This window comes from Lithobates pipiens, unplaced genomic scaffold, assembly GCF_037356315.1.
Source record: "Lithobates pipiens isolate NorthernLeopardFrog02 unplaced genomic scaffold, aLitPip1_a1.2 Scaffold_3, whole genome shotgun sequence".
NCBI classification, from domain to species: domain Eukaryota; kingdom Metazoa; phylum Chordata; class Amphibia; order Anura; family Ranidae; genus Lithobates; species Lithobates pipiens.
Genome location: NW_027507790.1, coordinates 281747514 through 281769646, shown reverse-complemented (window position 1 = coordinate 281769646; position 22133 = coordinate 281747514). Strand labels below are relative to the sequence as shown.

At 48.3% G+C, this 22133-nt stretch overlaps 1 protein-coding gene across 1 annotated transcript in view; it reads left to right on the top strand.

Moving 5' to 3' along the window:
- The window catches only part of MEIOSIN (meiosis initiator), a 47630-nt gene that overhangs the window by 2310 nt on the left and 23187 nt on the right, over positions 1-22133 (top strand). Inside the window, exons 2-8 of the mRNA XM_077463194.1 lie at positions 2583-2661; positions 13827-13920; positions 16702-16797; positions 17528-17570; positions 20052-20149; positions 21404-21508; positions 21591-21634. Coding sequence (XP_077319320.1) covers positions 2584-2661; positions 13827-13920; positions 16702-16797; positions 17528-17570; positions 20052-20149; positions 21404-21508; positions 21591-21634 — 558 coding nt within the window. The 5' untranslated portion in view covers position 2583. The remainder of the gene's footprint in view (positions 1-2582; positions 2662-13826; positions 13921-16701; positions 16798-17527; positions 17571-20051; positions 20150-21403; positions 21509-21590; positions 21635-22133) is intronic.

Below are 22133 nucleotides of genomic sequence, written 5' to 3'. Positions count from 1 at the left end.
AGGGGTATTATGGAGGGGACACTTTGGGGGTGGGGTATTATGAAGGGGACACTATGGGGGAGGGGTATTATGGAGGGGTCACTTTGGGGAGGGTCATTATGGAGGGGTCACTATGGGGGAGGGGTATTATGGAGAAGTCACTTTGGGGGAGGGGTATTATGGAGGGGACCCTATGGGGGAGGGGTATTATGGAGAAGTCACTTTGGGGAGGGGTATTATGGAGGGGACACTATGGGGGATGGGTATTATGGAGGGGACACTATGGGGGAGGGGTATTATGGAGGGGACACTATGGGGAGGGGTATTATAGAGGGGACACTATGGAGGAGGGGTATTGTGGAGGGGTCACTATGGGGGAAGGGTATTATGGAGAACTCACTTTGGGGGTGGGGTATTATGAAGGGGTCTCAATGGGGGAGGGGTATTATGGAGGGGACACTATGGGGGAGGGGTATTATGGGGAGGGTCATTATGGAGGGTCATTATGGAGGGGTCACAATGGGGGAGGGGTATTATGGAGAAGTCACTATGGGGGAGGGTCATTATGGAGGGGACACTATGGGGGAGGGTCATTATGGAGGGGACACTATGGGGGAGGGTCATTATGGAGGGGACACTATGGGGGAGGGTCATTATGGAGGGGACACTATGGAGGAGGGTCATTATGGAGGGGACACTATGAGGGTGGTGTCCATCTGGTTTCTGTCTTTAATGTGATCGGTGGGCGGTCCCTCTCTCTCTGGTATTGGTGGGTGGGCGGTCCCTCTCTCTGGATTGGTGGGTGGGCGGTCCCTTTCTCTGGATTAATGGGTGGGCGGTCCCTTTCTCTGGATTGATGGGTGGGCGGTCCCTCTCTCTTGGTGGGTGGGTGGTCCCTCTGGTATTGGTGGGTGGGAGGTCCCTTTCTCTGGATTGGTGGGTGGGCGGTCCCTTTCTCTGGATTAATGGGTGGGCGGTCCCTTTCTCTGGATTGATGGGTGGGCGGTCCCTCTCTATTGGTGGGTGGGTGGTCCCTCTCTCTTGGTGGGTGGGTGGTCCCTCTCTCTTGATTGGTAGGTGGGTGGTCCCTCTATGGTATTGGTAGGTGGGTGGTCCCTCTATGGTATTGGTAGGTGTGTGGTCCCTCTGGTATTGGTGGGTGGGAGGTCCCTTTCTCTGGATTAATGGGTGGGCGGTCCCTTTCTCTGGATTGATGGGTGGGCGGTCCCTCTCTCTTGGTGGGTGGGTGGTCCCTCTGGTATTGGTGGGTGGGAGGTCCCTTTCTCTGGATTGGTGGGTGGGCGGTCCCTTTCTCTGGATTAATGGGTGGGCGGTCCCTTTCTCTGGATTGATGGGTGGGCGGTCCCTCTCTATTGGTGGGTGGGCGGTCCCTCTCTCTTGGTGGGTGGGTGGTCCCTCTCTCTTGATTGGTAGGTGGGTGGTCCCTCTATGGTATTGGTAGGTGGGTGGTCCCTCTATGGTATTGGTAGGTGGGTGGTCCCTCTCTGGTATTGGTGGGTGGGAGGTCCCTTTCTCTGGATTGGTGGGTGGGCGGTCCCTTTCTCTGGATTAATGGGTGGGCGGTCCCTCTCTATTGGTGGGTGGGCGGTCCCTCTCTCTTGATTGGTAGGTGTGTGGTCCCTCTCTGGTATTGGTGGGTGGGTGGTCCCTTTCTCTGGATTGGTGGGTGGGCGGTCCCTTTCTCTGGATTGGTGGGCCGGCGGTCCCTCTCTCTTGGTGGGTGGGCGGTCTCTCTCTCTTGGTGGGTGGGCGGTCCCTCTCTCTTGATTGGTGGGTGGGTGGTCCCTCTCTCTTGATTGGTAGGTGGGTGGTCCCTCTCTCTGGTAATGGTGAGTGGGCGCTCCCTCTCTCTGGTATTGGTGGGTGTGCGTTCCCTCTCTCTGGTAATGGTGAGTGGGCGCTCCCTCTCTCTGGTATTGGTGGGTGGGCGGTCCCTCTCTGTGGTATTGGTGGGTGGGCGGTCCCTCTCTCTGGTATTGGTGGGTGGGCGCTCCCTCTCTCTGGTATTGGTGGGTGGGCGCTCCCTCTCTCTGGTATTGGTGGGTGGGCGCTCCCTCTCTCTGGTATTGGTGGGTGGGCGCTCCCTCTCTCTGGTATTGGTGGGTGGGCGCTCCCTCTCTGTGGTATTGGTGGGTGGGCGCTCCCTCTCTCTGGTATTGGTGGGTGGGCGGTCCCTCTCTGTGGTATTGGTGGGTGGGCGGTCCCTCTCTCTGGTATTGGTGGGTGGGCGCTCCCTCTCTCTGGTAATGGTGGGTGGGCGCTCCCTCTCTCTGGTATTGGTGGGTGGGCGCTCCCTCTCTCTGGTATTGGTGGGTGGGCGCTCCCTCTCTCTGGTATTGGTGGGTGGGCGCTCCCTCTCTCTGGTATTGGTGGGTGGGCGCTCCCTCTCTCTGGTGTTGGTGGGTGGGCGCTCCCTCTCTCTGGTGTTGGTGAGTGGGCGATCCTTCTCTCTGGTATTGGTGAGTGGGCGCTCCCTTTCTCGGGGTTGATAGGTGGGGAGTCCCTCTCTCTGGTATTGGTGAGTGGGCGGTCCTTCTGTCTGGATTGGTCGGTGTGATAATAATTTGTTTCCCTCCTTCCAGGATGAAGCAGCTTCCTCTGGATATGGAAGATCTGGCGAGGAGCCTCCCGGGAGGTCAGAGAGCCCAACACAGCATGCGGGTATTTACCCCCCTCCCCCCTCCCCCCTCCTCCCAGCAAACATGGAAGTCAGAAGGTCATGTTGGGCCCCCAGAGAATGATTGTGATGGTGGAGGTCCATGTTAGCAAAAATAAAATAAAGGTGACAGAGCAGAGGGGCGGGGTCATAGGGCAGAGGGGCGGGGTCATAGGGCAGAGAGGCGGGGTCATAGGGCAGAGAGGTGGGGTCATAGGGCAGGGAGGCGGGTCATAGGATAGAGAGGAGGGGGCTGAGAGGCGGGTCATAGGATAGAGAGGAGGGGGCAGAGAGGCGGGTCATAGGATAGAGAGGAGGGGGCAGAGAGGTGGGGTCATAGGGCAGGGAGGCGGGGTCATAGGATAGAGAGGAGGGGGCAGAGAGGCGGGGTCATAGGATAGAGAGGAGGGGTGATCGAGCAGAGAGGTGGGGTCATAGGATAGAGAGGAGGGGGCAGAGAGGCGGGGTCATAGGATAGAGAGGAGGTGGCAGAGAGGCGGGGTCATAGGATAGAGAGGTGGGGTCCTAGGATAGAGAGGAGGGGGAAGAGAGGCGGGGTCATAGGATAGAGAGGAGGGGGCAGAGAGGCGGGGTCAGAGAGGAGGGGTCCTAGGATAGAGAGGAGGGGGCAGAGAGGCGGGGTCCTAGGATAGAGAGGTGGGGGCAGAGAGGCGGGGTCCTAGGATAGAGAGGAGGGGGCAGAGAGGCGGGGTCCTAAAATAGAGAGGTGGGAGCAGAGAGGCGGGGTCCTAGGATAGAGAGGAGGGGGCAGAGAGGTGGGGTCATAGGATAGAGAGGAGGGGGCAGAGAGGCGGGGTCATAGGATAGAGAGGAGGGGGAAGAGAGGCGGGGTCCTAGGATAGAGAGGAGGGGCAGAGAGGTGGGGGTCATAGGATAGAGAGGAGGGGGCAGAGAGGCGGGGTCCTAGGATAGAGAGGAGGGGGCAGAGAGGCGGGGTCCTAGGATAGAGAGGAGGGGGAAGAGAGGCGGGGTCCTAGGATAGAGAGGAGGGGCAGAGAGGCGGGGTCATAGGATAGAGAGGAGGGGGCAGAGAGGCGGGGTCATAGGATACAGAGGAGGGGTGATCGAGCAGTGAGGCGGCGTCATAGGGCAGAGAGGCGGCGTCATAGGGCAGTGAGGAGGGGTCATAGGGCAGAGAGGCGGCGTCATAGGGCAGAGAGGCGGGGTCCCAATGTCAGAGTAGAGTGTATGAAGTTTGGGATCCTGTAGTTCCCTCAGGTGAGGCCGCCCTCCCTCTGCTGTCACAGATCAGTGTACTGCTCTGCTGTCGGGACCATGTGACTGCAGTGACCAATCACAGCAGATCACATGACAATTGTACACGATGGATGCCTTCCTTTCCTGACATTCATTGTGATCACATGGTGCAGACAGGACCAATCACAGCTAATCAAAACAATACCCAGTGAATGACTAGTTTTCATTGGGGATAACGATGATTGAATGTGAGCCCGGCTCACACTGGTGCGATCACAGACATCGCATGAGATTCGTACCTCATTGCTGTGCAGATCACATGCGATGTCTGTGCGATGCGAATACAGTTTGTATGGCGGAATTCACATCACATTCGCACCAAAATGGTGCAGGACCCTCTTCTTTTTTTTTTGGTCTGCACTGGTATTGAATCGCCTTCGGATCCGATTCCTGTACCATTTTTACAGTTCGCACTGCGATCTGCGCACCGATCTGTGGGCGTCATTAACTTTACATTGACACCCTCAGAGAATTGCGCCTGCGATTCAGGTGCGATGCGACACTGCGCCCTTTCTCTGGATCCCGGGGCAAGTAAAGATCCCGCGACTTGAACCTCAAACCCATGGCAGCTCCTTGGACCCAATCACCCAATTATATAATTTTTTTTTTTTTTAGCAAACCCTAGAGAATAAAATGGCGGTCGTTGCAATACTTTGTATCACACGGTAATTGTGCGTTTTTTTTTTTTTTTTTTCTATTAAATGCAATTTTTGTTTGGGGAAAAAAAAATACACTTGAGGCCTGGTTCACACCATCGCCACCGCCTCCATCACACAGCAGGGGGGGCCGGTGCGTCCCGGCTCACCATTTCGGGTCCGACTTCAGCCAAAAAAAAGGCACACGTTTTTTGTGCAAGACGCACCGGACCTGCTGCGGAGATGTGTGAACCGGCTCCATAGAGAAGCAATCACATTCTCCTGCTATGCGAATTGGATGTGGAAAAAAAAAACCCGCATAGGTGTGAACCCGGCCTGAATGAATTTTAATGCAAAAAAAAAAACACAATATATTCTCTTAATTTTTTGATAAACGTATAAAAGATGTTCTTATGCTGAGTAAATAGATTTCTAAGACGTTTTTAAAATTGCGCTCGCTCGTGGAATGGCAACAAACGGCGGTACGTAGAAATTTAAACATAGCTTGTAATAGAAATAAGAGATGACGGGTCCTCTTTATGGGGATCTCATGTAATAGAAATAAGAGACGACGGGTCCTCTTTATGGAGATCTCATGTAATAGAAATAAGAGATGACGGGTCCTCTTTATGGAGATCATGTAATAGAAATAAGAGATGACAGGTCCTCTTTATGGAGATCTCATGTAATAGAAATAAGAGATGACGGGTCCTCTTTATGGAGATCATGTAATAGAAAATAAGAGATGACGGGTCCTCTTTATGGAGATCATGTAATAGAAATAAGAGATGACAGGTCCTCTTTATGGAGATCTCATGTAATAGAAATAAGAGATGACGGGTCCTCTTTATGGGGATCATGTAATAGAAATAAGAGATGACGGGTCCTCTTTATGGGGATCTCATGTAATAGAAATAAGAGATGACGGGTCCTCTTTATGGAGATCTCATGTAATAGAAATAAGAGATGACGGGTCCTCTTTATGGAGATCATGTAATAGAAATAAGAGATGACGGGTCCTCTTTATGGAGATCATGTAATAGAAATAAGAGATGACAGGTCCTCTTTATGGAGATCATGTAATAGAAATAAGAGATGACAGGTCCTCTTTATGGAGATCTCATGTAATAGAAATAAGAGATGACGGGTCCTCTTTATGGGGATCATGTAATAGAAATAAGAGATGACAGGTCCTCTTTATGGAGATCTCATGTAATAGAAATAAGAGATGACAGGTCCTCTTTATGGAGATCATGTAATAGAAATAAGAGATGACAGGTCCTCTTTATGGAGATCATGTAATAGAAATAAGAGATGACAGGTCATCTTTATGGAGATCATGTAATAGAAATAAGAGATGACGGGTCCTCTTTATGGAGATCTCATGTAATAGAAATAAGAGATGACAGGTCCTCTTTATGGAGATCATGTAATAGAAATAAGAGATGACAGGTCCTCTTTATGGAGATCTCATGTAATAGAAATAAGAGATGACAGGTCCTCTTTATGGAGATCATGTAATAGAAATAAGAGATGACGGGTCCTCTTTATGGAGATCATGTAATAGAAATAAGAGATGACAGGTCCTCTTTATGGAGATCATGTAATAGAAATAAGAGATGACGGGTCCTCTTTATGGAGATCATGTAATAGAAATAAGAGATGACAGGTCCTCTTTATGGATCTCATGTAATAGAAATAAGAGATGACGGGTCCTCTTTATGGAGATCTCATGTAATAGAAATAAGAGATGACAGGTCCTCTTTATGGAGATCTCATGTAATAGAAATAAGAGATGACGGGTCCTCTTTATGGAGATCATGTAATAGAAATAAGAGATGACGGGTCCTCTTTATGGAGATCATGTAATAGAAATAAGAGATGACAGGTCCTCTTTATGGAGATCTCATGTAATAGAAATAAGAGATGACAGGTCCTCTTTATGGGGATCTCATGTAATAGAAATAAGAGATGACAGGTCCTCTTTATGGGGATCATGTAATAGAAATAAGAGATGACGGGTCCTCTTTATGGGGATCATGTAATAGAAATAAGAAATGACGGGTCCTCTTTATGGAGATCATGTAATAGAAATAAGAGATGACAGGTCCTCTTTATGGAGATCTCATGTAATAGAAATAAGAGATGACAGGTCCTCTTTATGGAGATCTCATGTAATAGAAATAAGAGATGACGGGTCCTCTTTATGGAGATCATGTAATAGAAATAAGAGATGACGGGTCCTCTTTATGGAGATCATGTAATAGAAATAAGAGATGACAGGTCCTCTTTATGGAGATCTCATGTAATAGAAATAAGAGATGACGGGTCCTCTTTATGGGGATCATGTAATAGAAATAAGAAATGACGGGTCCTCTTTATGGAGATCATGTAATAGAAATAAGAGATGACAGGTCCTCTTTATGGAGATCTCATGTAATAGAAATAAGAGATGACAGGTCCTCTTTATGGAGATCTCATGTAATAGAAATAAGAGATGACGGGTCCTCTTTATGGAGATCATGTAATAGAAATAAGAGATGACGGGTCCTCTTTATGGAGATCATGTAATAGAAATAAGAGATGACAGGTCCTCTTTATGGAGATCTCATGTAATAGAAATAAGAGATGACAGGTCCTCTTTATGGAGATCATGTAATAGAAATAAGAGATGACGGGTCCTCTTTATGGGGATCTCATGTAATAGAAATAAGAGATGACGGGTCCTCTTTATGGAGATCTCATGTAATAGAAATAAGAGATGACGGGTCCTCTTTATGGAGATCATGTAATAGAAATAAGAGATGACGGGTCCTCTTTATGGAGATCTCATGTAATAGAAATAAGAGATGACAGGTCCTCTTTATGGAGATCTCATGTAATAGAAATAAGAGATGACAGGTCCTCTTTATGGAGATCATGTAATAGAAATAAGAGATGACAGGTCCTCTTTATGGAGATCTCATGTAATAGAAATAAGAGATGACGGGTCCTCTTTATGGGGATCATGTAATAGAAATAAGAGATGACAGGTCCTCTTTATGGAGATCTCATGTAATAGAAATAAGAGATGACAGGTCCTCTTTATGGAGATCATGTAATAGAAATAAGAGATGACAGGTCCTCTTTATGGAGATCATGTAATAGAAATAAGAGATGACAGGTCATCTTTATGGAGATCATGTAATAGAAATAAGAGATGACGGGTCCTCTTTATGGAGATCTCATGTAATAGAAATAAGAGATGACAGGTCCTCTTTATGGAGATCATGTAATAGAAATAAGAGATGACAGGTCCTCTTTATGGAGATCTCATGTAATAGAAATAAGAGATAACGGGTCCTCTTTATGGAGATCTCATGTAATAGAAATAAGAGATGACGGGTCCTCTTTATGGAGATCATGTAATAGAAATAAGAGATGACGGGTCCTCTTTATGGAGATCATGTAATAGAAATAAGAGATGACAGGTCCTCTTTATGGATCTCATGTAATAGAAATAAGAGATGACGGGTCCTCTTTATGGAGATCTCATGTAATAGAAATAAGAGATGACAGGTCCTCTTTATGGAGATCATGTAATAGAAATAAGAGATGACGGGTCCTCTTTATGGAGATCTCATGTAATAGAAATAAGAGATGACGGGTCCTCTTTATGGAGATCTCATGTAATAGAAATAAGAGATGACGGGTCCTCTTTATGGGGATCTCATGTAATAGAAATAAGAGATGACGGGTCCTCTTTATGGGGATCATGTAATAGAAATAAGAAATGACGGGTCCTCTTTATGGAGATCATGTAATAGAAATAAGAGATGACAGGTCCTCTTTATGGAGATCATGTAATAGAAATAAGAGATGACAGGTCCTCTTTATGGAGATCATGTAATAGAAATAAGAGATGACAGGTCCTCTTTATGGAGATCATGTAATAGAAATAAGAGATGACAGGTCATCTTTATGGAGATCATGTAATAGAAATAAGAGATGACAGGTCCTCTTTATGGAGATCATGTAATAGAAATAAGAGATGACAGGTCCTCTTTATGGAGATCATGTAATAGAAATAAGAGATGACGGGTCCTCTTTATGGATCTCATGTAATAGAAATAAGAGATGACAGGTCCTCTTTATGGAGATCATGTAATAGAAATAAGAGATGACAGGTCCTCTTTATGGAGATCATGTAATAGAAATAAGAGATGACGGGTCCTCTTTATGGATCTCATGTAATAGAAATAAGAGATGACAGGTCCTCTTTATGGAGATCATGTAATAGAAATAAGAGATGACAGGTCCTCTTTATGGAGATCATGTAATAGAAATAAGAGATGACAGGTCCTCTTTATGGAGATCATGTAATAGAAATAAGAGATGACGGGTCCTCTTTATGGAGATCATGTAATAGAAATAAGAGATGACGGGTCCTCTTTATGGGGATCATGTAATAGAAATAAGAGATGACAGGTCCTCTTTATGGAGATCATGTAATAGAAATAAGAGATGACGGGTCCTCTTTATGGAGATCTCATGTAATAGAAATAAGAGATGACGGGTCCTCTTTATGGGGATCTCATGTAATAGAAATAAGAGATGACGGGTCCTCTTTATGGGGATCATGTAATAGAAATAAGAGATGATGGGTCCTCTTTATGGAGATCTCATGTAATAGAAATAAGAGATGACAGGTCCTCTTTATGGAGATCATGTAATAGAAATAAGAGATGACGGGTCCTCTTTATGGGGATCATGTAATAGAAATAAGAGATGACAGGTCCTCTTTATGGAGATCATGTAATAGAAATAAGAGATGACGGGTCCTCTTTATGGAGATCTCATGTAATAGAAATAAGAGATGACGGGTCCTCTTTATGGAGATCTCATGTAATAGAAATAAGAGATGACAGGTCCTCTTTATGGAGATCTCATGTAATAGAAATAAGAGATGACGGGTCCTCTTTATGGAGATCTCATGTAATAGAAATAAGAGATGACAGGTCCTCTTTATGGAGATCTCATGTAATAGAAATAAGAGATGACAGGTCCTCTTTATGGAGATCATGTAATAGAAATAAGAGATGACAGGTCCTCTTTATGGAGATCATGTAATAGAAATAAGAGATGACAGGTCCTCTTTATGGAGATCATGTAATAGAAATAAGAGATGACAGGTCCTCTTTATGGAGATCTCATGTAATAGAAATAAGAGATGACAGGTCCTCTTTATGGAGATCTCATGTAATAGAAATAAGAGATGACGGGTCCTCTTTATGGGGATCTCATGTAATAGAAATAAGAGATGACGGGTCCTCTTTATGGGGATCATGTAATAGAAATAAGAGATGACAGGTCCTCTTTATGGAGATCTCATGTAATAGAAATAAGAGATGACGGGTCCTCTTTATGGAGATCTCATGTAATAGAAATAAGAGATGACGGGTCCTCTTTATGGAGATCATGTAATAGAAATAAGAGATGACGGGTCCTCTTTATGGAGATCTCATGTAATAGAAATAAGAGATGACAGGTCCTCTTTATGGAGATCTCATGTAATAGAAATAAGAGATGACGGGTCCTCTTTATGGAGATCATGTAATAGAAATAAGAGATGACTGGTCCTCTTTATGGGGATCATGTAATAGAAATAAGAGATGACGGGTCCTCTTTATGGAGATCATGTAATAGAAATAAGAGATGACAGGTCCTCTTTATGGAGATCTCATGTAATAGAAATAAGAGATGACAGGTCCTCTTTATGGAGATCTCATATAATAGAAATAAGAGATGACAGGTCCTCTTTATGGAGATCATGTAATAGAAATAAGAGATGACGGGTCCTCTTTATGGATCTCATGTAATAGAAATAAGAGATGACGGGTCCTCTTTATGGAGATCATGTAATAGAAATAAGAGATGACAGGTCCTCTTTATGGAGATCATGTAATAGAAATAAGAGATGACGGGTCCTCTTTATGGAGATCATGTAATAGAAATAAGAGATGACGGGTCCTCTTTATGGAGATCATGTAATAGAAATAAGAGATGACAGGTCCTCTTTATGGAGATCATGTAATAGAAATAAGAGATGACAGGTCCTCTTTATGGGGATCATGTAATAGAAATAAGAGATGACAGGTCCTCTTTATGGGGATCATGTAATAGAAATAAGAGATGACGGGTCCTCTTTATGGAGATCATGTAATAGAAATAAGAGATGACAGGTCCTCTTTATGGGGATCTCATGTAATAGAAATAAGAGATGACAGGTCCTCTTTATGGAGATCATGTAATAGAAATAAGAGATGACGGGTCCTCTTTATGGGGATCTCATGTAATAGAAATAAGAGATGACGGGTCCTCTTTATGGAGATCATGGAATAGAAATAAGAGATGACAGGTCCTCTTTATGGGGATCTCATGTAATAGAAATAAGAGATGACAGGTCCTCTTTATGGAGATCTCATGTAATAGAAATAAGAGATGACGGGTCCTCTTTATGGAGATCATGTAATAGAAATAAGAGATGACGGGTCCTCTTTATGGAGATCATGGAATAGAAATAAGAGATGACAGGTCCTCTTTATGGGGATCTCATGTAATAGAAATAAGAGATGACAGGTCCTCTTTATGGAGATCATGTAATAGAAATAAGAGATGACGGGTCCTCTTTATGGAGATCATGGAATAGAAATAAGAGATGACGGGTCCTCTTTATTGATGTCATGACATCACTCCAGTCCTACAAGACCATAGAGGCGATCAGAGACGATCTGGTCTCGGTTCTCCTCTATGGCCAGCCCCGTGACCAATCAGGTCGTTCCTCAGGATTATTCTGCCCAGCAGCCAGGGTCGCTCCCTAACATCCGTTTATGGCTGCCCTTCATCCTGTGCCAGCTGTCGCCCAGGCCTGCTGATCCTTGGGGGGGAGTTACGTCCCTCAGAGGAGATCTCTCCACCGCTTGGGGTGGGGCTCTTCTCTACAGAGTGGGTGGAGCAGATGTCTGGAGCCCCACCCCTTCAGGTTGTGATGATTGGAAGCCTCTAAGCTGGTGTCTGGTACGGGTCTGCTGTCCATACAGATGGTATCCCTCCTGGGAAGAGGGGGGTGGTTGCATCCAATCAGCGCCTAACTTTGCTTGGTCTTTGAGGGGCGAGGTCTCTTTGGACCCCACCTTGGTGTCCTTGTGAAGGACATCACTGGAGGTTGGAGCGTTCACCAGCCTCACTGTGAGCAGTCTCGGGAAAGGCCAGCTGAATGCCATCCTTCGCCCTCGCCCACCCCTGAAGTGGGCACATTCAGACCCCCTAAGTCTGGTTCTCCAGGAACCCGCAAGGCTGGAAGCAAGAAATCTGCTAAGCCTTCACAGAAGTCTTTCCAGGAAGGTGCACTCCCACTTGTCTAAGTTTTGGGGGTGGTTGCTATCCTTAGCGGGTCCTTGGGTGCTTGCCTGTCAATCATCTGGGTGCACAACCAGAACATCACCTGACCCTTTTGGGGTCTCCACAAGTCGGGGCCTCCTGTGTCAGGTCGGCATCAGGAGCCGTGTCCCGCCCCGGCCACCTACCTTGTGGTGTGTAATATAATAATGTGTGACTGTGAGGAGGGACATTAGAGTGTAAGCTCCTGTGGTGCAGAGGGAGAGGTCACACATTGGACAGTAGGTGGCAGTGTTGTCTATAGAAGGTGATGTGAGATAAGTGTTGGGATGTGTAATATACAGTATCTGACAAAAGTAAGTACACCCCTCAGTGACATTCCTTCTCTCTTTTCATGTGACAACACTGAAGAAATGACACTTGTCTACAATGTAAAGTAGTGAGTGTACAGCTTGTATAACAGTGTAAATTTCCTGTCCCCTCAAAATAACTCAACACACAGCCATTCATGTCTAAACCACTGGCAACAAAAGTCAGTACACCCCTAAGTTAAAGCGGTCCTGCACCTTTAAAAAAAAAAATAAAATTAAAAGCCAGCAGCTACCAATATTGCAGCTGCTGCCTTTTAATAAATTGACACTTACCTGTCCCAGGGTCCAGCGATGTCGGCGGAATGGTCTGGGGCTGCATGAGTGCTGCCGGCACTGGGGGGCTACAGATCATTGAGGGGACCATGAATGCCAACATGTACTGTGACATACTGAAGCCGAGCATGATCCCCTCCCTTCAGAGACTGGACCGCAGGGCAGTATTCCAACATGATAACCACCCCAAACACACCTCCAACACCACCACTGCCTTGCTAAAGAAGCTGAGGGTAAAGGTGATGGACTGGCCAAGCATGTCTCCAGACCTAAACCCTATTGATCATCTGTGGGACGTCCTCAGAGGGAAGGTGGAGGAGGGGAAGGTCTCCAACATCCACCAGCTCCGTGATGTCATCATGGGGGAGGGGAAGAGGACTCCAGTGGTGACCTGTGAAGCTCTGGTGACCTCCATGCCCAAGAGGGTTAAAGTGGTTGTAAACCCTTACAAAGTACTTTGACCTACAGGTGAGCTTAGATTAAGAAATATCTGCTAAACCTACATGGTTTAGGAGACATTAACTAAAATACAGGTGACAGCTGTCTACGGTGCATGCGCCGCAGACAGCGGCGCGCAGGCGCACTATTGCCGTTAGCAGCATGCCGCTGCTTACGGCGATATGCCGTTAGTGGCGACTCCCGTGCGCATGCGCGGGATTGACGTCATCGCTGCTCCGGAGCAGCGATACCCATAAGAAGATGGAGGCTCTGAACTACAGGGGACAGCGGTGACTTCTCTGGCTCCTGTGTCAGGTAAGTGACACATAATGGACTACTATGCGATGCGATGGGATGCATAGTAGTCCATTATGCTTTACCTTTGCAGGGAGACAAAGAGGAAGTAACACCCATCAGGGTTTACTTCCTCTTTAAGGCAGTGCTGGAAAATAATGGCGGCCACACAAAATATTGACACTTTGGGCCCAATTTGGAGATTTTCACTTAGGGGTGTACTGACTTTTGTTGCCAGCGGTTTAGACATTAATGGCTGTGTGTTGAGTTATTTTGAGGGGACAGGAAATTTACACTGTTATACAAGCTGTACTCTCACTACTTTACATTGTAGACAAGTGTCATTTCTTCAGTGTTGTCACATGAAAAGATTTACACAAATTTGACTGAGGGGTGTACTTACTTTTGGGATATGTATATATGTATGTGTGTATATAGTGTATATGTTGGCTGAGCGCATTTCGCTCTCTGGAATAATCTTCTTATATCTTCTATAAATCTCAGGCTCTGCTCCGCCATGCCATCTCCTACATCCAGTTCCTGCAGAAGAGGATTCGAGACACGCAGGACACGTTGGTGCCGTATAGCAGCCAGCTGGGTAAGAATGGAGCTTACAGGTGGGAGGGGCCTCAGAGAAGGCGGGGCCCGTGAAGGTCCAATTGTGGGTCCATAATACTGTGCCCTACCAGTGATGGGACGAGGTTCTGAAGCCGCCAAGGTGAAAGGGCCCCCCTGACAGGAGCTGGAAGAAGGGATGGGCCAGGGACTATTCAGGGGGTCCTAGGAGGGGAGTGAGCCTCAGGTGAGATAATCCAGGGATAGCTCCACACTACAAATCCCATGAGACGTTGCAAGACTCTGACAGCCGCGAGGATGATGGGATTTGTAGTGTCACCACAGTTATAGTTTCCACCCCTAAGATAAACTATAGGGGCCCTGGAAGTACAATGGCAGAACAAGGCAGCAGGGGGTGTTCCTTCTGAGATAGCTGTGTGATAATCCTCACTCGGGGGGGGGGGGGTACTTTGTGGGTCTAAAATACAGAATAACAATCCATTGTATTCAGGAGGACCTGTCACACCGGGAATGGGGGGGGGGGTACCCGGACACATCTGAGACCTGAGCTGAGGCAATGCATGTGAATGGAGACATTGGGGGTGTAAGTGGCATCAGCGGTTCCAGATCTGATCAGAAAAAGCCAGACCGACCAGTCATACGCACAGGGGCCCCCCCCTCATATTACCTGTATTAGGGGAGATATTGGGGTACAGAGCCTTTGAGCTGATAAAGGCCATTAGAGTGTATATTGGGGTACAATGCATTCAAGATGATATTGGGGTACAGGCCATCCACGTGTATATTAAGGTACAGGAAATCAGAGAAGGCATTGTGGTACGGGCCATCCAAGTTTTATATGTGGGTACAGGACATATGAGGAGGTATTGGGGTACAGGTCATTATAGGAGGTATTGGGATACAGGTCATTAGAGGAAGTATTGGGGTACAGGTCACCCAAGTTTTATATTAGGTACAGGGCATGAGAGAAGGTATTGGGGTATGGGCCATTAGAGGAGGTATTAGGGTACAGGTCATTAGAGGAGGTATTGGGGTACGGGCCATTAGAGGAGGTATTGGGGTACGGGCCATCCAAGTTATAAAGGTACAGGACATGAGAGGAGGTATTGGGGTACAGGCCACCCAAGTTTTATATTTAGGTACAGGGCACGAGACGCGGTATTGGGGTACGGACCTTTAGATGAGGTATTGGGGTACGGGCCATTAGAGGAGGTATTGGGGTACAGGTCATTAGAGGATGTATTGGGGTACAGGCTACCCAAGTTTTATATTTAGGTACAGGACATGAGACGCGGGATTGGGGTACAGGTTATCCAAGATGTTATTGGGATACAGTCCATGATGGGAGATATTGGGGTACAATGCTATTCAAGGTGTCGTAGGGATACAGGCCTTCCAAGATGATATTGGGGTACAGACAATACAAGGTTATATTATTGTACATGCCATGAGGGGAAATATTGGGGTACAGGCCATCTGAGGTGAAGTAGAGGCCATTGGAGGGGATAATGGGGTACAGACTGAAAAGGTTTCTTAAAGGTGGTATGGAGTACTTGCCATTCATTGTGTCATAAGGGTACAGACCATCCGAGATGATATTGGGGTACACACCATCCAGGGTTATATTGGTATACAGGTCATTAGAGGAGGTATTGGGGGATAGGCCCATCTAAGGTGTCAATGGTGTGCAGACCATTAGAGGCGATATTGAAGCACAGGCCGTCCAAGATAATATTGGGATACAGGTCATTAGTGGAGATATTGGGGTACAATGCTATTCAAGGTGTCATAGAGGTACAGACTATCCAAGATTTTATTGAGGTACAGGCCATTAGAGGAAGGTTTGGGGTACAGGCCATCCAGGTTTATATTGGGGTACATGCCATTAGAGGAGAATTTGGTGTACAAGCCATTAGAAGAGGATTTGGGGTACAGGCCATTAGAGGAGGATTTGGGGTGCAGGCCGTTAGAGGGGGGTTTGGGGTACATGCCGTTAGAGGAGGATTTGGGGTACAGGCCATTAGAGGGGGATTTGGGGTACAGGTCATTAGAGGAGGATTGGGGGTAGAGGCCATTAGAGGGGGATTTGGGGTACAGGCCATTAGAGGGGGGTTTGGGGTGCGGGCCATTAGAGGGGGGTTTGGGGTGCGGGCCATTAGAGGGGGGTTTGGGGTACGGGCCATTCGAGGAGGATTTGGGGTACGGGCGTTAGAGGGGGATTTGGGGTACGGGCCGTTAGAGGAGGATTTGGGGTACAGGCCATTAGAGGAGGATTTGGGGGTAGAGGCCATTAGAGGAGGATTTGGGGTATGGGCCGTTACAGGAGGATTTGGGTTACAGGCCATTAGAGGGGGATTTGGGTTACAGGCCATTAGAGGAGGATTTGGGGTACGGGCCTTTAGAGGAGGATTTGGGTTACAGGCCATTAGAGGGGGATTTGGGGTACAGGCCATTAGAGGAGGATTTGGGGTACGGGCCATTAGAGGAGGATTTGGGGTACGGGCCATTAGAGGAGGATTTGGGGTACAGGCCATTAGAGGATTTGGGGTAGAGGCCATTAGAGGAGGATTTGGGTTACAGACCATTAGAGGGGGATTTGGGGTACAGGCCATTAGAGGGGGATTTGGGGTACAGGCCATTAGAGGGGGATTTGGGGTACAACCCATTAGAGGAGGATTTGGGTTACAGACCATTAGAGGGGGATTTGGGGTACAGGCCATTAGAGGGGGATTTGGGGTAAAGACCATTAGAGGAGGATTTGGGGTACAGGTCATCAGAAGTGATAGGTGTCGTGTCCTTGCAGGTTTCTGGCCCCTCTGGACCCCCCGACGTTCACTCGGCAGCACAGAGAATGCAGGAAAATGCCACCCAGAACCCCGGAAGAGAATCCAGCTGAAGGGTGAGGAGCCGCGAGTGTACCATGTGACCTGGGAGGTGATGTGTGACAGCACTGAGTGGCATTGTGTGTAATGGGGGGTTGTGGGTTGGGGGGGGGGGTGGAATATATGATGTTGGGGCTGTCGCTGGGTACTGGGTTGTCATGGTAATCCGTTGGCATCGGTACTTCCTGAGTGATGAGTGGCCTGTAGGGAGGCGGCAGATCACATGACCTGGATGACATCAGCAGAGATCACCTTCAGCAGATCCGGAGACTTCAGCTGCTGAATTAATATCCAAATCATCACTTTTCCACAAAAAGTCTTGTTTGGCCTCTAAATCCACCCTATTGTATTGAAGATCCAATAAGAAAATGGAGAAGGAATCCTATAACGTTGGATGCCTGTATCTCAGGATCTTCTGATTGGTCACTGCAGGTGAGCTCAGCTGGTGGACTTGTCATCCCATGTTGGGGGTCTGGGTGGGGCACTTTGTTGGTCTTTTGCATTCAAACTAATTATCTGCAGTGAGCTGTGCTGCCGCCTTGATCCCTATTCCATCCCTATCCCCGAATGTGGGGAAATGCATCCCGCCCACCCTCTCCAGAGCGGTAATACAGCACAGAGCGCAGCAGTGATGTCCAGAGACACTGTGAAAGGCCTTCTGAAATTGTCTGCAGAGGGTGATAAAGAATGCAGATTATTCACTTTCTATTGTTGCCTTTTTATTCTCTATCCTGTTTCCTTTCCCAGTTTGTGCAGAGAGCCGGCCGCCAGACTCCGAGCTCAGAGCGGGGTAACACCACCTACAGTCCTCTGTCCCCTCCCCTCTCATCTCCTCTGTCCCCTCCCTTCTCTTCTCCCCTCCTCTCTCATCTCCTCTGTCCCCTCCCCTCTCTTCTCCCTCCTCTCTCATCTCCTCTGTCCCCTCTACTTTCCCCTCTCATCTCCTCTGTCCCTTCCTCTCCCCACCTCTGTCCCCTCCCCTCTCCTCTCCTCTGTCCCCTCCCCTCTCATCTCCTCTGTCCCCTCCCCTCTCCTGTCCCCTTGCTTCTACTTTCCCCTCTCATCTCCTCTGTCCCTTCCTCTCCCCACCTCTGTCCCCTCCCCTCTCCTCTGTCCCCTCCCCTCTCATCTCCTCTGTCCCCTCCCCTCTCATCTCCTCTGTCCCCTCCCCTCTCATCTCCTCTGTCCCCTCCCCTCTCATTTCCCCTCTCATTTCCCCTCTCATCTCCCTCTGTCCCCTCCCCTCTCATCTCCTCTGTCCCCTCCCCTCTCATCTCCTCTGTCCCCTCCCCTCTCATTTCCCCTCTCATCTCCTCTGTCCCCTCCCCTCTCATCTCCTCTGTCCCCTCCCCTCTCATCTCCTCTGTCCCCTCCCCTCTCATCTCCTCTGTCCCCTCCCCTCTCATCTCCTCTGTCCCCTCCCCTCTCATCTCCTCTGTCCCCTCCCCTCTCTTCTCCTCTGTCCCCTCCCCTCTCCTGTCCCCTCCCTTCTACTTTCCCCTCTCATCTTCTCTGTCCCCTCCCCCCCTCTTTTTTCTCCTCTCCTGTCCCCTCCCCTCTCTTCTCCCCTTCTCTGCCCTCTCCTGTCCCCTCCCCTCTATTTTCCCCTCTCCCGTCCCCTCTCCTCTGCTCCCTCCTCTTCCCTCTATTTTCCCCTCCCCCTCACCTGTCTTCTTTACTCTCCTCTGTCCCCTCCTATCTCCTCTGTCCCCCTCCTCTCCCCACCACTGTCACCTCCCCTCTACTTTCCCATCTCATCTCCACTGTTCCCTCCCCTCTCTTCTCCCCTCCCCTCTCCTGTCCCTCCCTCACCTGTCCCCTCTCTTCTCCACTGTCCCCTCCTTTCTCCTCTCCCCTCCACTTTCTTCTCTCCCGTCTACTGATCTTTCCACTGTCCCCACCTCTTTCCTCTCCCGTCACTCTCTACCGTCCCCTCCTCTCTCCTCTGCTCTGCTCTCCCCACCCCTTCCCTCTCCTCTCTACTGTTGCCTGACCTCCCCCTCCCCTCCACTCCACTTTCCTCTACTATCCCCTTCCCTCTCCTCTACTTCCCTCTCCTCTACTTCCCTCTCCTCTCCTATCTCCTTCCCTCTCCCCTCCACTCCACTCCACTTTCCTCTCCTCTCTACTGTCCTGTTAACTCTCCTCTCCCTTCTACTATCCCCTTCCTTCTCTCCTCTCCTTCCCTCTCCTCTCCTGTCTCCTTCCCTCTCCTCTCCTGTCTCCTTCCCTCTCCCCTCCACTTCCCTCTCTTCTCCTGTCTCCTTCCCTCTCCCCTCCACTTCCCTTTCCTCTGTCCCCTGACCGCTCCCCTCCACTCCACATTCCTCTCCTGTCTCCTCTCCCCTCTACTGCTCTCACCACTGTCCCTTTCCTCTCCTCTCCCCTTTTACTGTACTGTTAACTCTCCTCTCCCCTCTATTGTCCCCTTCCCTTTCCTCTGCCCTCCCCTCTCCTCTGTCCCATCCTCTCACCTCCACTCTCACCTCTACTCCACTTTCCTCTCCTCTCCCCTCTACTGCTCTCTCCACTGTCCCTTTCCCTCTCATCTGCTCTCCCCTCCCCTCTACTGTCTCCTCTCCTCTGTCCCTTCCACTTCACTCTCCTCTGTCCTCTCTACTGTCCCTTACCCTCTCTTCTCCCCTCCCCTCTACTGTTCCCTCTCCACTGCACTCTCTACTGTCCCCTTCCCTCTCTTCTTTACTGTCCCTTACCCTCTCCCCTCCTCTCCTCTCTACTGTCCCCTTTCCTCTCCCCTCCTCTCCTCTCTACTGTCCCCTTTCCTTTCCTCTCTCCTCTCTACTGTCCCCTTCACACTCCTCTCCCCTCTGTCCCCTTCCCTTTCCTCTTCCCTCTCCTCTCCCCCCTGGTTCCCCTATCCTCTCTACTGTCCCTTACCCTATCCTCTCTCCTCTCTACTGTCCTCTTTCCCTCGCCTCTCCTTTCTACTGTCCCTTTCCCTCTCCCCTCCTCTCCTCTCTACTGTCCCCTTTCCCTTTCCTCTTCACTGTCTCCTCCCCTCTACTGTCCCCTTCCCTCCCCTCTACTGTCCCCTTCCTTCTCCTCTAACCTCTCCTCCCCCCCATTGCCCTCCCCACTGTGCCCTCTGCTGTTCTCCCCACCGTGCCCCCCATTGTCCTCTCCACCCTGGACCCCCCATTGTCCTCCCCACCACGTGCCCCCCACTGTACCCCCCATCATTCTCCTCACCCCGTACCCCCCATTGTCCTCCGCCCCCCCCCCACCCCGATGACATATCTGTCTCATGCAGGCAGAAGCTGGTCCCATACGTCTCCTCCTCATCCTCAGAAAACGGTGACACCGGTCCGTGGCTGGTCTCAGTCATGGTGTCCTCTCCTCCACCCCTCAGTAAGTATATACCCCCCCCCGGTCTGACCTAAGCATAGTCTGTGTGTTCCACCCGGTAACCAATCAGAATCCTCCATCCAGTGTAAGATCCGCAGAGCGTACCACCGTCAGATGCCCCATATAAGGGGCACCTGGAGATGGCACAGGGGGGGCCGTACGCTCCATACCGCTCTGCACTAAGCATGCAATGCATGATGGGAATGTGATCTCCACTGGGACCGGAAATCCAGGATTCTTTACAACAATATAGGATTGGCTACAAATGTTTTCCCTTTTATCAGGAAATTATAAATATGAAAAAAGATTGTGCTAGAAATCTGTTCATGTGTGTATTGTGCAATGTGTGTCTATAGGCAGGATCACACAGCGGATCCCGGATCACCACATACTGTATACAATGTGATGGGGAGGAGATCTCACATTCTCATCTATGGGTATCACTAGATCCTGAGATCTCAGGTCACTACATGTCACATATCACTAGATCCCCGTGCCATTAGATCACTAGATCTTAGAATCAAAGGTTACTAGATTTCAGAATCTTATATTACTAAATCCTGCAATCAAAAACCACAAGATCCCAGAACTACAGAGCACCAGATCCCGGAACTACAGAGCACCAGATCCCGGAACTACAGAGCACCAGATCCCGGAACTACAGAGCACCAGATCCCGGAACTACAGAGCACCAGATCCCGGAACTACAGAGCACCAGATCCCGGAACTACAGAGCACCAGATCCCAGAACCACAGAGCACTAGATCCCAAAATTATAGATTCCAGGACCACGGATCATTGGATCCTGGAATCGCAGATCAATCGATCCCATGGCCACATATAAGTAGATCTAGGAATCACAAATCAATAGTTCCAGGAATTATAGACCACTAGGTCCAAAAATCACTAGATCTTGAACCATAGACTAACAGATCCTAGAATCAGATTATTAGACCCTGAAACCACTGGTTAGTAAATCCCAGACTCGCTATATACCTGACTACCACAGACAAATAGATTCCAGAACCACAGATCACTAAATCTACTAAATATTGAAATCTAAATTACTAGGTCCTGTATTTACTAGATCCCGTAATCACAGATTAGTAAATCCTGGAACCACAGATCAGTAGATCCTATAATCACAGATCACGGAACCACAGATCACTAGTCCGGTAAATAAAGATGAGTAGATCCTGAAATGGCAGATCACTGTGCATCTATCTGTAGTGATGGTTTGGTTTTGTCCCGTGGCAGGCCCCAGTACCCCGCAGTCCTCGGTGCCGCCATTTCTGGGGCTCAGCCCCTCTCTGTGCTCCTCCCCGGTGGATGATGTCACAGTGGGCGGAATTGTACCACCAGGTAAAGCAGTGAGATGTTTGGGGGGGAACTCCGCAGTCAGATGGGAGTCAGCAAAGTAATCATGTGACTTGTTTATTGGCAGTTTTGTTTGAGGAGGTCCAGATCTGCTGCAGCTCTCCGATTCAGGTAATGCTCCTATCTGTTATCATTGGGCCATTCTTATAAGGGGCCCCACACCTCTATAGCAGGGGCCCCCAAACCTTTACACAAAGAGCCAGTTCCTTGTTCAGAGCCCAGACTATGGTCCGTGAGAGTAAAACCAAATATATCCCCATATCAGAGGACAGAGTCATAAATACCCCTTTATCAGTGTGAGTAATAAATACTCCTATATCAATGGGAGTAATAAATAACCCTATATCAATGGGAGTAATAAATAACCCTATATCAGTGGGAGTTATAAATACCCCTATATTGGTGGGAGTAATACCCCTATATCAATGGGTGTAATAAATACCCCTATATCAATGGGTGTAATAAATACCCCTATATCGGTGGGAGTAATAAATACCCCCATGTTGTAGGATAGTGGGAGTAATAAATACCCCTATATCGTGGGCATTATAATTACCCCAATATCAGTGGGAGTATTAAATACCCCTATATTGTGGGCATTATAATTACC